Below are 16,613 nucleotides of genomic sequence, written 5' to 3'. Positions count from 1 at the left end.
GCGTAGAGCCCTGTGAAAATTACTCTCTATAGACGCCTGAGAGCGTTTTGGCAGCGCAGCGTTTTTTTTTCAGTTGAGACTCTTTGCTTATGACAGGATATCTGCAGATGTGTTACTAGTATCTCATTTCATAGATAGTTGGTTTCTTTATTGATTTTATATAAAACTGTCGATACAATGTGAAGTATTTGCTCTGGCTCTTCTATTAAATTATTTTGTTCCGTTATTATGCTGCTTGTTTTCATCTGTTCTGTTGATATTGTACAAGCAAAATGTCTGTTGTATTTGTCCCGCCCCCCCCTCCTCAACTCTGATTGGACGGCTAAGTGAAAACTGACAGTGAAGAGCTCTGTGTTTTACTTAAAGTCGAACATTCTTCAACACTGCGACGCTCATGGCGTTCTAAAAACTTGCCACTCCCAACAGAAAACATTGGGATACGCCAGCCGAGTGATAAAATGCTTTGGTGGACATACGGCCTAAGAACCTTTGAAATAACTGAAATCATTTGGCATGATATTGACATGCAATGCGGTCAAGACCTGCCTGGAACTACTTTTGCAGTGTGTTTAGAATGGTCCGTCAACCAATCAGATTCAAGCATTATACAGCACCCTGGTATAAATCAAGACGAGCATGACACATTGAGAAGACAAATCGAGAACCCTCTTGCTACACCGTGTCATAATTTTTCCAAATTGCCTGTATCTTTAGGGGGTCACAATTCTCCAAATCTTCGATTAAATTTTTGATTCTACGGTCGCGATTCGATTGTCGATTTTTACAGAATATAATATGCAATATAATATCGGACCTTTGTTCGTAATGTAGCACACTAAATTGTCAAATTTAAAACATTTATTAACAAACTAATGTAACAATAACTTCAGTCTTCAGTTATTTAAAAACTAAAAATATTCTGCCATCTAGTTTGTAGTTTCTCTAAAATGTAATGTACAATACACATTGACTCTTATTTTGAAAGGCCTGTGCCTTACCATTGCAGTTGCAGCTGCTCATTCAAGCTCAGATGAGGGAGATAAAATATGCAATTACAATCATCTAAAACATATTACTATACAAACATTGTAAATTAAACATTGTCATTATTCATCAGCATTAGTTCATAAACAATTGCCTGGCATAAATGTGCGCTATCCGCTTGTTAAGTTGTGACGTAAGGAACGCCGTTTCTGGGTCCAAGCCTCAGCTCGTTTCACTTGAGAATGCCACTGACGCCCGTTTATGAGCGCTATTTATTCATATTAAACATCAAACATTTAAAAAAGGTTTACCATTTTTACACATTCTACACAACAGTCTCTGTGCTCACAGCGTCACATACATTAATATTTTAACGATTTAAAAAAGATGAATAACTGTCTGGCCGTCTGGAATTTTGCTATGGAGAAAAAGGTTATGATTATAGCTTTTTTTGTAGTATTACACCACATTGTGTGTGTATATTAGCACCGTTTGTAGTTTTTCTTGTGGTATAAGATAGAGTGTTTGGACCCGGAAGCGCTGCCGCGTGATGTCAGCCTTAACAACCGGATTCATTGATTGAGCCGCTCTGAGATGTATTAGAGATGCGTGAGCCTGTAGAAGTTTAACAGTGCCGTGTTTTCCCGCGGTTAGATCTGCACGTTACAGTTCAAATGTGCTCCTCTTTTACACATGATGTCAGTTCTGACTGGATCTCTTCCCTAATAGTGCCTCCCTAACCTTTTCATCTTGTTTTTGGAATGTTTTATTTATTCATCATCTTGTATTCGTCTGTAAAAAAAGGTTGTTTACAAATTATTATTCCAATTTTTTAATTCGAAGTTCGCGATTGTGACTTAATTTTGGTCGATTTTGATTAAAAATCGCAATCGTGACACCCTCAGTTGATATAAATGTCATGAAGGTTACCTGTTAAATAGTCAAATTATGGGAAGATCTTTTTGCAGGCCATATGATTCTTACTCTGCATTAAATTTCTCACTAAATGCATGTTATGCAACAAATATATATATATATATATATATATATATATATATATATATATATATATATATATATATAATATATTATTTTTTATTATTTTTTCTTTTTTTAAAATCTCAATATCATAAATGGATCTTCCGGTGCGAACAACAGACTTTTATCTGGTGGCTTATGAGGGACTCATTTAGTGACTTAAACTTGTCCCTGCAAGTTCACGTTCATCTGTCTCTACTTTTGAGTGCGACGACCACATCTCAAAATCCAGTGAATAACTAATGCTCAAAACAAAGTACACGGGCCTACCTTTTTTTTCCCTTTTTTCCCTTGGATAACATTTTACTCGAATGTACAAGAAGGAATAAAACATATTTTGCCACTTCTGTTACCTTGCAAGTGTAAGTAGATGGATGACACTTGGATAAATTTGCTTGGTTTTTTTATTGTGCTATCAATTATTATTATTTATTTTTTTTAAAGCAAAAAGGCCTTAAGAAGCTGTGTTGTTTAAATATGAGAAACGTCAATCATTATTGATTCTGGCTGCTTAACATTTTTTTGTTAAAATTCCTTCCATGTAAAGTGCTTTGAGTACCCAGATTAGCACTATAGAAATGTAACACATTATTATTTTTGAATTATATTATTAAAATGCTTTAGTAATTTTTAAGGATTCCATGTTGAACGAAGACTGTTCCAGAACAAAAAACCCCCCAAAAAACAGAACTGGTTCTCGATTTCCAATCTTGGTTTACATTGTGCCCTTTGCGACACCAATATTAACCATATATCAAAGCCTCTTGTATTTTATTGTGACATTTTAAAGGCTGATTCAAATAGGGAGAGTGTCTTGTGCCCCTATGCAATTTACAAGGAGATTGTAACTGGAAGCTTCACTCTGAACAGCAGTTTCCTCGGGTCAAACCTTATTTAGATAAGCAAGTTGTTTTTCTTGCAGATAACAACCTATGAGGAAAAGTATTAGCTCAGGCGGTGCGATTTTTGTTAAAATATCTCTGCTGATCATTTTCCTGATATTTAAGTCCCGTTTTATGGCTACAGCTGCAGATGGCAGTGATATTTATCCAAGTGACAGCAGAAGAGGGAGCGAGAGGGCGGGAGAAGAGGATAACAGAGGCGTTTCTTTGGAAGAGCGAGGTCATGTAGATGTGAGCAGAACAAGACTCTGTCTCTTTAAAAAACAACAACTGCCTAACTGCCTCTAGTGCTGCTTGTCAATGCCGTGGAGGTTTGTGCTGGTTGGCCGGCACTCAAAGCCCAGGCCTCTGATTGGACCGTCGCCGTGGGGGAGGGGCCAGTGTGGATGACATGGGAGATGGGTGTCTGCCAGGCAAAAACAGCCTGACACTGATTGTAAAGGGTGGAGAGAGAGCGATAGAAGGAGAGGAGGGGAGAGAAGACAGGCGCGTGGATTTCATGATGCAAGGTTTGGACCTACGTGTACCTGTTTGATGCTGTGTGTTTGTGTGTGTGTGTGTGTGTGAGTCGCCTTGAAGATGCAATGCGAGTAATTCACATGGGTGTGGTGTCAGCAGCGGGCGTATTTTTCCTTTTTTAACGCTTCTAGTGCATGTCCTTGCAGCTTGAGCAAGAGTGTATGTGTGTCTGTTGGCCAAGCAGGAGGCAGGGTGTGGTGCAGCTGTATTATCATCCACCCACCCTTCCCCCCCTCTCCTTGAGACCGTGTGTGTGTGTGTGTGTGTGTGTGCGTGTGAGGACCATGTGGGGGGTGAAATGGCGAGGGAGGGAGAGCGAGAGAAGGTTTGGGAGGGGGGTGAAGTAGAGGAGAAACGAGCGCTGAATGAATGGCATTGTTTGCATGGCCATGCTTGTGTTGCGGCCCTCTCTCTTTCTCATGCAGCCTGGCGCGAACTCAACACACGGCATCTGTGCTCTCAGCGGCGTTCTAGCCGTGACCCTATGGCAATAAGCGTTTGCATTGTTCCTTGCGAGAGCACCGCAGACTGAGAAATTTGCCGCCCGGCCGTTTTATTCTTCTGCATCTTTCTTGTTACACGTTATATTTATTCCACTCCCGGAGCGCTCTGTCCCTGCGTTTCCACCAAGCATTGATTTGCAGGGAAAGAATGCAAATATTTGTCTTTTAAGGTCTCGTTATGGCACTCCTTAATCATTAGCTGCTCACAGAAGTGTGATAGCATGAGTGTGTGTGTTGGTGAACATCATAGAGGCGTCTTACCCCACCCCCATCTCAGCCGCCAGTGCAGCAACACCTGTCAGTGATGGAAGGGGGGCGTTGGGTCTTAAAATCGCAGAATGTTACATGGCTTTTCGGATCGCACCAGATTCGGTTTTTACATGGGCATTGTTCAGCTAAGAAATAGGTTTTGGGGTTTGTGAGTTCTTGGATGAACGGTTTAACACCCTTTCCCCCACAGCTGTTCTTAGGCGAGTGTGATAATCGTAATTATGTGACGAGCAACATCTCGCACCTTGTTATTCTGCTGTTACATTGCGTACCCTGAACTGCAGCTCTTAATTCCAGATTTGATGATGCCGCAATGAATTTTGCCATTTGTAACACTGTTCGTTATGTAATGCAGTTTAATGATCGTGTGGTACACAGCACGTCCTGATGCATGATGGGAATTTGATGATACAGATCAATTAAGTTCTCCTCTTGCATCCTTTCCTGTCTCATCCCAAGAACCTTACATTTCGGAAATTCGTTCCAGGCTGGATTTGTTTTTGCCCTTGCTCAGAAATGACCTTCCTGTAGTTGTTCTGCATTTGGCTGTAACCGGCAGAAGTTCCTCATTGTCTGATATGTCAGCTTTTTACCCTGTTAATGTAAAAAAAAAAAGAAAAGAAAAAGTGCTGTCTTCACAACTGTGACCACAAATGGCATCACTGCTCTTTTTTTTTTTGTACAGTCAATTGTGACTGGGTACTAAAACATTTGTTTTTAAGATCCTGTCCCGTCATGTGCCGTATATGCAGTAAGTACAGCGCTGCTTTGTGATACGGCTGTTTGTAAGTCTGTATGACTAATCCTCTATAATTTGGCATTTTGCCTTGTAATGATGCTGCTTTGCATTGTCACAGCATCTCTTCCTCGTCTTTTCCTCGTTCTGTAGCATGTCTGCACCTCATAATTCAATCAAAAAAAGTGTCTACAATAGACAGTATTGTTGCATGTGCTGAAGTGCATTTGTAAGTGACCGGTTTTTAGGCATGTTCAAATCTACTTGTGTTCATAATGGATAAGACGCTTGATGAAATATGGAAGGTAAGCTCAGACCTTCAGCTCGTAGATGGGTAACGAAATAACTAACATTATTGCACATCTTGCATGGCCTTTACAGAATAAAGAGATTATCACACTAAAACTCGCTGCAAGGAGTTGTCTTTAAAACATCTCATTTAAAGCGTAACTTCTTGAAAGTTTTTGATATTGTACTTTGCACTGACTGTTGATTTGTTAAGTAACTTTTAAAACTTGGTGTTTCTGTTTATTTGAATGAAATCACTTTTATCTCTAATAGGTGTGTGTGATACTACCCAAAAGTTAAACTATTTTGAACCTTAAAGGGTTAGTTCACAGACAAATGAAAATGTTCTTACACTAATTATTACAAACATATTTCATTGGGTCATAAAAGACATTTTGAGGTTTTATTTTTAATTTTTTTGTCCATGCAATGGAAGTCAATTGTGACCAAAACTTTTTGTTTATCAGTGGTGTTCAAATTATCATCTTTTATGTACCAGGGAAGAAAGAAACTTGAGAACACAGAGACATGAGGGTGTGTAAATAATATTTCATTTTTGGGTGAACTATCCCTTCAACTCTCATTAAAATGTTATGATGCAACATCTTAAAATGTTGGTGTATGACTCCATGCAGGGTTTACTGTGCACTTTGGGTTGGGGGTGGGTTTGTTTTCCTGTCGTTTTTTTCCCCCTCTATTACATTTTAAGATTTCTATCTTTGATGTATTAGACCTGAAGTAGTTAGGGATGGTTTTGCAGTATAGAGACAAAGATAATTTAGCTTCCAGTCTGCTGAATGTAGGTCATTATGAGTCATGTGAAGACTCCCTGCCCCCTTTCCTCATCTCCCTCTGTCCCCTGCACACACTTTCGTTTGTCAGGTTGGGGGGGTGGGGTTGGACCCTGGAGTTGTTAGCTGTTGTCTTGCCCCATAATAGTAACAATCATAAGATGGTTTCCTGGAATTTATCAGGCCGCTAACATTATAAATATGATGTTCTCCTCTGAATTTGAAATAGTTTGGTGTCATTTGATATGGACGTTTGTTGACGTAAATCATCCATCATCTGTTTGGTGAAAAGAAATGCTGATAGTCTTGAAAGGCTTGGGAATATTTGGTTTTGCCTCTCATAATGCATTTAAGGATGTTTTACAGGATTAATTTATTTAATACTGCTTAATCTGCTGATCTGATGTAATGAACCTTGAAGTTAATGTCATCTTGGTTGCAAACGATGGCAGATGCTGCTGTTTTTCATTAACATGACTAGTATCTTGGGATGCTCCGATTTCAGGATTTTTGCAGCCGATGCCAATTACCAATATTTTTTGTCATCATGATCGGTCGATACAGAGCCTGTTCATTCAAGCCTTATACAGGTAATAATTAAACTCTTTGTTTAATGTCAGGGTTTTTTTCCAGATGGATTATACTACAGACATTTATTTGCTATATATTTGTTTTAATTAATCAAATACAGGGATGTCGTTAGGCCTATTTTAGGGGGGCTGAAGCTACCCCAAAATGTCCCTATACCCCCCTAAATGATAATGAACAAAAATAACAATTTGCTTTATCAATAACCGTATAGACGCAACAAATTATATATATCCAGCTACCAAAAATAACCAACAAATCGGAAGTTTACAGAAGTACAAAGTGAATGGACTGCATTTCTATAGCACTTTTATCCAAAGCGCTTTACATTTTTGCCTCACATTCACCCATTCATACACCGAAGGCGATGTCAGCCATGTAAGAATCCAGCTCGTCAGGAGCAGCTGGGGTTAGGTGTCTTGCTCATGGACACTTGGTCAGGTGGAACCGGGGATTAAACCACCAACCTTCTGGTTTGTAGACAACCTACATGAACCACTGAGCCACTGCCACCCCGCAAAGTGGCCTACAAAGAGTCTTTGTGATCATGCACCGCACTGTCTCTTTGCAACTGTGGCAGCTTTCAAAGCATTAATTAAGATTTTAAAAATGGAAGACCGGAGTGCTGCTGCATGTGACACCCGTTTCACACATACTCCGTTTGCCGTGCATATGCAGTGTGTATTTTTTCCGTGCCCATGAAAGATTATAGCTTTCACACTGCATGCGGACGCGGTCCGGCGAACCGTTCCTGGAGCGGTACGTACAGATCAGAGTAGCCTACAGATCGGCGATCGTTTCCGCACCGAGTTTAGCCTATGTATATTTTTTGATGTGCTGGATGCGCTAAATTTAAAGTGACATTGTGTATTGTTCGCATTAAAATAAACATGTATTGACGCGAAAATCTAGTAATTTCAAAGTTCACGACCTGCTGAATTTTGTGAAAAAAATAATAATAAAGATTTACGAAATAAAAGACAAGATTTAAATGTTTTGCCACTTGCGTTGCGTGAGCAACCTAATATATAAATCTAAAGGCTATATAAATAAAAAGGAATTGGGATAACGGAATTGAATAAAACGTTGTTTATGTTATAATATTGCTTGGCATCTATGGCATCTATGAAAGGGTGTATACAAGAAAATTGCAATGCCATGTTTAATAACCTAACAACTTTTAAATTTGAAATAAAAAATGATTAATTTAACCTGTGTTTGTGGTAGCCTATAGCTAGAGCCGCGGATCAGTTGCGCTGCAAACGCGGAAAATATCAAAGCACAATAGCGCGCGGGGCTCCTGCATCGGCAACTTTAGTTTGGTGTGAACTCGCTATGCACCCTCCCGCCCACACACACCGATACACGCTAATAGTGAAAGGGAGATTGGTGAGTGTCGTGAATCGTGATACAGTCAAATTGTAAGTTGTTTTTAATTACCTGCTTACCTTTTAGCTACGTTTTCTTGAGGTAAAGGAAATGGGATATTTTAGTTTGCTATGGAAAACTGTAGTCTAGCTAGAGTGAACAGGCAAAATACAAGATTTTGCAAACGCAAGTTACAAATACTCTGGGGCTAAGCCCCCCCCCCTGTCTATCGATCCTAACGACGTCCCTGATCAAATATAGAAGCAAAACAAATATTAAACATTTTGAAAGGCCTTTTAAAAAACGAAAGAGCCTACAAGACTTCAGGGGTATTGAAATTAATGAATGCATTGCAATGTGGGCGATTCTCCATTGATGCACAAAAAAACTATTCTCTTCGCTTCATAAAATGATTGTAGAATCACTGTAGTGAGATGGGCTTTGTAACGATGTCTTTAGTGCCTTTAATGGGTCTTAAGAGAGGAAATTACATTGCTCCTAGTGAAGGCCTTTCTGAGCCATCGGATTTCAACAATATCTTAATTTGTGTTCCGAAGATGAACAAGGGTCTTGCGGGTGTCGAATGACATTAAGATAAGTAATTAATGACACAATTGTAATTTATGAGTGAACTTAACCTTTAAGTAGGGAAGGCAGGATTTTTTTTTTATTTAATTCTAGCAAAATTCTGCATTTTGTGGAGATATTCCTCCTGTACTGATTAGTCTCTCATCGTCACCAATTGAGCGCTAAACATCAAGCACTAGAAATAGAAATGCAACATAAATTGCATAAGGTAATCAAAAGTATATAAACAATCTTCACAAAAGGGATTTAGAGCAATGAGAGACTGTTTGATTTAACATGAATGCAAGAATAGCAGCAGCTTTATTAGCCTGCTTTCACTTTCACACCAAAAGCACAGTTCATGTCCACATAAAGGGTTTACTGCGCATGGATGGTTTCAAATCACTTAAGTCGCAAGGCTTAAACGCATTATTGAGACCGTGCAATAACTCCACACTAATGATGACTGTGACGCTATAGTCTGAAACCAATTTGTGATCAGTTGGTGAGATTGGCCTATTTTAGTTACTCCCGATCGAGTCATAGAATGTCATTATCGGCCGATCAATCGGAGCATCCCTACTACTATCCATAAGCTTTGGTGTTTGTTCTTATTGGCTGTTCGAGTTTAGGTGCTGCTTTTTTGTAAAATTTTAAAATGTTTGCTTGCAGGTTCATGTAAAATACATGTTGTGTTTGTGATGAGAATTGTGGTCATTTGAACCGTTTGAGTTTCCATTTGTGTGTAAGAATGGATTAGGTAATGTGATCTTTGGTGTCCTGCAGGTATTCGACCACCCATCCTCAATGGGCCCATGCACCCTCGTCCTCTGGTGGCACTGCTGGATGGGCGGGATTGTACTGTGGAGATGCCTATCCTGAAGGACGTGGCCACCGTGGCCTTCTGCGATGCCCAGTCCACCCAGGAGATTCATGAAAAGGTAATGTCACAGGTTGTGCCCATATCCAAGGCTTTTATACAGTCAGTTTCATGGGTTTTCCTTCTGCTGCAGGTCCTAAATGAGGCTGTTGGTGCTTTGCTATACCACACCATTACACTCTCGCGAGACGACCTGGACAAGTTTAAAGGTCTTCGGGTCATTGTGAGGATTGGCAGTGGATTTGACAATGTTGATATAAAAGCTGCAGCAGAGCTGGGTGAGTTTTGTTCCTGTGTTGTGAAATGACTGAATGTTTAATTGAATAAATGCGTTTCAGTCAGACTGACCATTTACACGGGTTCTCCTTCTTAATCAGGTATAGCAGTGTGTAATGTGCCAGCCGCATCTGTGGAGGAGACGGCAGACACTGCCATGTGTCTAATTCTGAATCTGTATCGTCGCGTCACCTGGATGCATCAGGCTCTGCGCGAGGGTACCCGTGCCTCCAGCGTGGAGCAGATCCGGGAGGTTGCCGGAGGCGCTGCACGTATTCGAGGGGAAACGCTGGGTATCATCGGACTAGGTGAGTCCTGATATGATTAAATCAGGGCTGGCAGGAAAACCAAGGCTTTTTGAATGAATCTGTTCTATTAAGGCGTCAGCTGACAGCACATATACACTCGATACATATAAAATAACCACAGTATAAAACAAGGCAAACAGCTCCATTTAAATATTAATGGATCATTTATTTAAATATTAATTCACTAAAAAAAGACTTTAAGCAGTATGCGTGTCACATTAATTTCATGCACTGGTCAATTTTGAGATTTTGGGCTATTTATCTTCAGACTAGTGGAAAGAAAGCATCCAAAATACCCTTAAGTGTTTATTTTTTTATGTCTGTAGATATCAATTACAATAAATATCTTTTAAAGGCGGTTTTCTCAATGTGATCTCATACGTTTTGTCCCCCCTCTTCATTCATCATAAGCTTTTAAATTCTGATTCGGTTCAATGTAGATCATTTTGGATGTATATGGTTCAGTACATGACATTTTCTCAAGGAAAAAAAAAAATCGGTCAACTAGTGCTGTAAACTAGTGATTATTTTGATAATAGATTATTTGGCTGATTAATTTTTTTTCTTTTGATTTAATCTGATAACTGACAAAAATGCACTATTCCACATCCTGCTCAATGCTGTCCTTCAAACAAACGTGTCAGCTGAGTGCAATGGAAACATACATAGTGAATATATCTACCCTTACAAAAATTAATAAAGTGCTTCTCCAGGTCTCTTACACTTTGCCAACAAATGATCAATAAAAAAGATTAGACACATCAACAGAAAAAAGCAGCCAATTACAATTCCCTTGTTGTACAGCCTACCAAAGTTAATGAAAAGATTGTGATGATAATTCAGTTCATGGCTGTGCGTGTTCAGTGCTGTTCATTACTGTCACGAGTAGGGATGCTCATTTCGGTTAATTTTCCAGACCAACTACCGATGCTCATTAGTCGATTATTAACTGTTAACTGATAAGATTATAATATTGAATTGGCATTACATAAAAATACAATTGAAGAGTGTCTGTGACCAGTTAAAAATATTTTTTTCACGTGTTTATTTTATTGTGCAAACAGCAGAACATACAGAACAGCTCAACAACAGAACCTAGATTCACACTAGAGCCCTACATTTATGCCCGAGCTCGACCGGAGCAGACTTTTTTTACGCCCCAAGGGCCGGGCTTTGGGCCAATTTTAACGTCATGCCTAAAATGTGGGCCGGGCTTCAGGCCTTTTTTAGGCTTCTCCTTCGTTTTATATTTACTTTATTAATTAAAGAAACAATGAGATGTTTAACATGTAGAAACTGGTAGAAACAACATGAGACAATGATAGCTTATGCGACTGTGTGACATGGCTCGCACAGGGTTATAGAGTCCGCTTCAGCAGCCAGCCCGCTTTGGATTCAACGGCACTTAGACAGAATTCTGGTCATATTTCTTCACATATATATTCTGGTCACATATAAAAAAATTATACATACACACACACACACACACACACACACACACACACACACACACACACACACACACACACACACACACACACACACACGTTCGATTATTTATTTATTTATTTTGGAAAAAAAAGCAGACATAACATTTTTTCAAGTTTACTAATACTTTGTTAAATTTAAATAAGTAATTTAGTGATTCTGCATTTCCTATGTATGTTTTTTCATTGTGGGATATAGGTCTTAAATTTAATTCATAATGGTCTTAAAAAGCTCTTAAAAGTCTTAAATTTGACTTGGTGAAACCTGCAGATACCCTGGGTTAAAAAAAAAGCTTACACTTCTGTTCACTGTTCACTCTGCCATCTCTGTAATAAGCCTGGTTTTTACATTAGCTCTGTTTTGGACTGTTTATTCGAACGAATGATTTGGACTTTCCCGGAGTTTAGCGGCTGATTTGAGAAAATATTGATTTATTCGCAAATAAAATTGATCGCAAATAGTTAGGGATGTAATGATTCACTCAACTCACGATGTGATGGGATACGATTCCCGATTCTAAATTCCCGATACGATTTTCTCACTATTTATTTTTAACAAAATGAGATTTAAGACTAATTACAAAATGAAAATGTCCTTTTTTTTCAGACAAAATTCTGCATATTTCTTTGTAAAATTTTAATATTTATGCATTTCAATTAATCATAAAATGGCCCTGATATGTCACTAGACATTAAGAAATCATGTTAATTTCAAATACTTATATCACTGACAACAGCAGTCCGGCCAGAATATTGTCATTTTAAAAGTTGTTGTAGCAGCCCTCAACTGATGTTGATGTTGACAGGTTGTGTTTTGAACTGAAGCTCCGCCCTCCACCTATCGATCAATCATGAAGTCAGTAGTGTTTCTGCATCCGGGTTTGCTAGATCTGCTCTAGTTTCCACAGCTGCAGCTACAAACGTTCCTGCTGGATCCTGCAGCCTTCCTGACAACCTCGAGTCAGGGGAGAGGGGATAGTGATTGCAGTACCAGTTTTTGCCACAATCTTACATGCACTTCCTTTAAAAATACATAACACTTTTAGATAAATATGCCATAGTCAGCAAATTATTGGGGGGGAAAATCAATGTACACATGCCTTATAAATAATAATCAGTTAGTCATTTTTTGAACCTCAGTGCACCTTTAAATCTCAAAGCAGTTAAAACCTATGTAGTATTTTTGCAGTAAAATACCCAAAAACCACCAGGCCAGTGTTATATATTTTGTTCAGTTGAGTACTTACAATATCCCAAATGTTTCCAACTATTTGTAAATTGTGAGAAAATTGCTATTTTAACTAAAGACCGGGACGTTTCAGCGTAGCGTTTAAGGGAGTCGCCTGTCAATCGCTTCATATCTGCGTTACCCTCGGGTTTATTCTGCAGAAGCGCTTTTCTCTTAGCACTGTGAACATGTCACAGCAGCGCCAAGCAAACTCACAGAGTAACGTCATATCATTTTAAAAACACTTAAATGTATCTAATATGATAAACAGAGCTGCTTTACCTTATAATCATGACTGGAAAAAGCGGAAGTGCGACTGTGTCCCGTCATAATAAAAGTCCCGGTACTCGCGAGCCGTGTGTTTGTATAACAATCGCTCCAGCAGCCGTGCTCAGCTCCACAACACTCGGTCCTGCTCTGTTTTACACTACAGTAACTACAACTATTAACTGCATCCATGAACATGATTTCTGCCCGAGTCCTATTTTCCACCGGCTGTGAGGTGAAGAACACTTGTCCCAAGATACTGCGCTCGCACTTGGCCATCAAACTACGCCTTTGTTTTGAATAGGCGCCCTCCAGTGGACGGAAAGTTGCATAGTGCACCTTTAATAATGTGTTAGTTTAAACCTGAGCTGTAAACTTAAAACCGTTTCTTATGATGGCTGTTTTTAGGACGTGTGGGCCAGGCAGTTGCCCTGAGGGCAAAGGCATTCGGGTTTGGAGTGATTTTCTATGACCCGTACCTGCCGGATGGGGTGGAGCGATCACTAGGGCTCCAGCGCATGGCGACACTACAGGACCTGCTCATCCATTCAGACTGCGTGTCGCTACACTGCAGCCTAAACGAACACAACCACCACCTCATCAATGACTTCACCATTAAACAGGTACGAATGCAGCCCTCCAGTAACGCTCTTCTCATTAAACAGCACTGTTAAAGCCATTGACTTCTCTCACTGCTTTTGGTATGAACCTGGGTCTGTTTGACATCAGAATTTGATTCATTTTCTTCCTGTGAAAGCTGTTTTCTGAACTTGGGTTTACGCAATGGGGCCGCACCCAATTCTTGCAAATGGAGGGCTGTATTATGTTCATGTGGACTCCACAAGGCACATAGCTCACAGAAGACAATCTGGCCTAATTTTCAGAAGTAAACTGCTGATGCCATGTATGATTCACAATTATTCCCAAGATAAATCAGAAAAGGTTTACTCTTCCAACACATCTGTGGCAGACACACAAACATTGTTCTCTCTGTCTTAAACAGGGTGTTCGCGGGGTCTTAAAAAGTATTAAGAGTTGATAAATCCATTTTGGGAAAATTAAGACCCTTAAAAGATTTTAAAAAGTCTTAAATTTTGTTCAAGCTTTGTCAAAACAGTTTGACTCCAAAAAGAACTCATGAATATATTTATTTTCATCCCCATAAGTATTAAAAAACAACGGGGTGCTCAGTCTGAGATCGGCTCGGAGCGCGCGCGCCAGGGATGGAAATTTGCACCCGCCACCAGCCAAATGCGGGTGATTTTGTGTGGTGGCAGGTAAACTCGCTTCACCTACCGAGCATACTGTTTCACCTCTTTGTAAACTTTGTTCCAATGCTTGCGAGTGCTGCCGTATGTTCGCATATGACCAGTCGTTTTCTCCGTCATCACCCGCAAAGACTCGTGCGCTCTGTGTGAAGATCTGACTGTGCATCATCCGAAATATTGAGTTCTCTTTCAAGTCTTGCGCTTAAATGGCCAAACTCACACAAGAAGTATGTCAACACATGTCCATCTTGATAAGTATCCTAGCAGACATAGTCTGTGTATGCCTTAAGTGAACTGTATACAGTCGAGAAAGACGAGCATATTCCTGCATCAGGTCTTTAAACAGACAGCAGTAAAGGCTACTGGCCTTTTATGTCAAACAAAAGATAAAGATACCACTCATTGCTCTTGCTTTAATAGATTTTGTAAGTTTAATAAGGATTAATCTTTCATTTAAACAGTTAAATATGCTGTTATTTTACATTTTGATTACTTTATTCAATTTCTGTACCTTTCTGCAAGCCAGTAGGCCTGTGCATTATTATTTAATGTACACGAGTGAGGTCAAGTTAAACATTTTAGTTTGAATTTATTTTATACTGTGCATTGTTGCAATGGGCTGAATCAATAGTTGTAATTGATTTATTATTTGAAACTTTATTATTAATTTATGCAATCGCAATGCCTTGATTTTTAGTAAAATTACACAGTCATAGCGTTAGCCATAAATGCAATGGTAATCAGAATTGTCATAATTTCTTTCGGTGTTTTGGTTTTCAGCCTTGGTTTGTTCTTTTTTGGTTTCGGCCAAGATTTTTGATTTTGGTGCATCCCCTACTGTTCCCTACTGACAAGGGTATGTCATCAACACGCTTCAGAAGATGCCAAAATGAATAGTTTCATTGTTGGTACAAAAACCATAAAACTGGAAGCCTTAAAAGACCACGAATCATCCAAATGCCACATCCAGGTTAAAAAAAAATAAAGAGCGCACAGAGCCCTACTCATTTAATGAGATGTATATCAGTTCATGGTTTGTGTGTGTATAAGAGAGAAAGAGAAAATGTCAGTATTTCATTGAGACTTGAGATTAAATAAAAGTATTGTAGAGCTTGTAGTATTGATTTTTCACATGCAGTTACACATTGTCAGTTAAAAACGAGAAAGTGGCTGGTTAAAACATTGAGTGGTAGATTTTGAAAAGTTATTTTCCATCCTGGCGCGCGCCATCTACGGGTGACGTCACGAATTTTGCGAAATGCGCAGTTAGGTAATGTCACCCTCCATACGTCGCGAAACAGATATGCAATATAAACGATACAATATTGGCCTATGATAGAGATTAAGTCTACATTCGACTACAACTGATTATTAAAGGTTTGTTGCCGATTAGAACTTGAAGTGTGGTGAGGTCTTAAAATATTTTGAGAAGGTCTTTAAAAAGTCTTAAAAAGGTATTGAAATTAACTTCAGGATTCCTGCATAAAATAACCTAACAGGAGGAAAATATTGAAAATGATTCATATGCAAGTCATTCTTGAGCTGCAGTTGCTGCTATTAAAGGGTTAGTTCACCCAAAAATGAAAATTAGACCATGATTTACTCACCCTCTAGTCATCCTAGGTGTATATGACATTCTTCTTTCAGATGAACAAGATCAGAGTTTAGGGCTGCAGCTATTGATAATTTTAGTAATTGAGTATTCTACCAATGATTTCATCAATTAATCGAGTAATCGGATAAGAAGTGTTTTTTCTTTATTAAAGATCAATACTAAATATACAAGAGAAAAAAAAAAGTTTTTTGCTGAAATTGCATACATTAAAGGGGGCTTAAACAGAGGGGGTCAATCTTGAGTAGCTATAGAGTAGTATTGCATCCTCCATATCTCCGATAAGTCTTTAGTTTTATTATATTTATAAAAGAAACAGGCTGTACCGAGTCTTTCCGGAAAAAAAACGAGCGCCTGGAGGTGTATCGTGTGGGCGGAGCTAAAGAATGACGAGCGCACACAAAGCGGTGACGTCCTCAAGCGTGGATAAGTAAACGCTACCCAGTTTCAACGAATACATATATGATCCACAATCCACAATTTCTGCATTCAAATCAGTTCAAATGCAGCGCTGCCTTCCCGGAATGCTGTGCTGAAGCGTTGAAGTCACTTGATTTCACCCATAGGATTAAAGTGGAGCGCGTTGCCACAGAAGTAAAAAAAACGATTTAGTGCATTCAATTGCCTTATTATAAATTCAAAATGCAAAAATATAAATAAAAAAAATAATAAAAATGATTCATAATCAAAAATAAAAATCTTTTTAAAATTACTTAATGGTATGAAGGTATAA

The 16,613-nt window shown here is 39.0% G+C and overlaps 1 protein-coding gene across 3 annotated transcripts in view; it reads left to right on the top strand.

Annotated features, from left to right (window-relative positions):
* The window catches only part of LOC137093182 (C-terminal binding protein 1), a 45,642-nt gene that overhangs the window by 12,111 nt on the left and 16,918 nt on the right, over positions 1-16,613 (top strand). For 2 of the 3 annotated variants that reach the window (XM_067457928.1, XM_067457929.1), the window contains exons 4-7: positions 9,341-9,495; positions 9,568-9,712; positions 9,812-10,018; positions 13,409-13,623. In XM_067457928.1, coding sequence (XP_067314029.1) covers positions 9,341-9,495; positions 9,568-9,712; positions 9,812-10,018; positions 13,409-13,623 — 722 coding nt within the window. Of the gene's footprint in view, positions 1-3,298; positions 3,434-9,340; positions 9,496-9,567; positions 9,713-9,811; positions 10,019-13,408; positions 13,624-16,613 lie in introns of those variants that run through there. The other variant, XM_067457927.1, reaches the window with a different exon arrangement.

Source organism: Pseudorasbora parva, chromosome 11, assembly GCF_024679245.1.
Source record: "Pseudorasbora parva isolate DD20220531a chromosome 11, ASM2467924v1, whole genome shotgun sequence".
NCBI lineage: Eukaryota > Metazoa > Chordata > Actinopteri > Cypriniformes > Gobionidae > Pseudorasbora > Pseudorasbora parva.
Note: the sequence above shows the minus strand (reverse complement) of the source record. Positions and strands in the feature narration are given on the sequence as shown.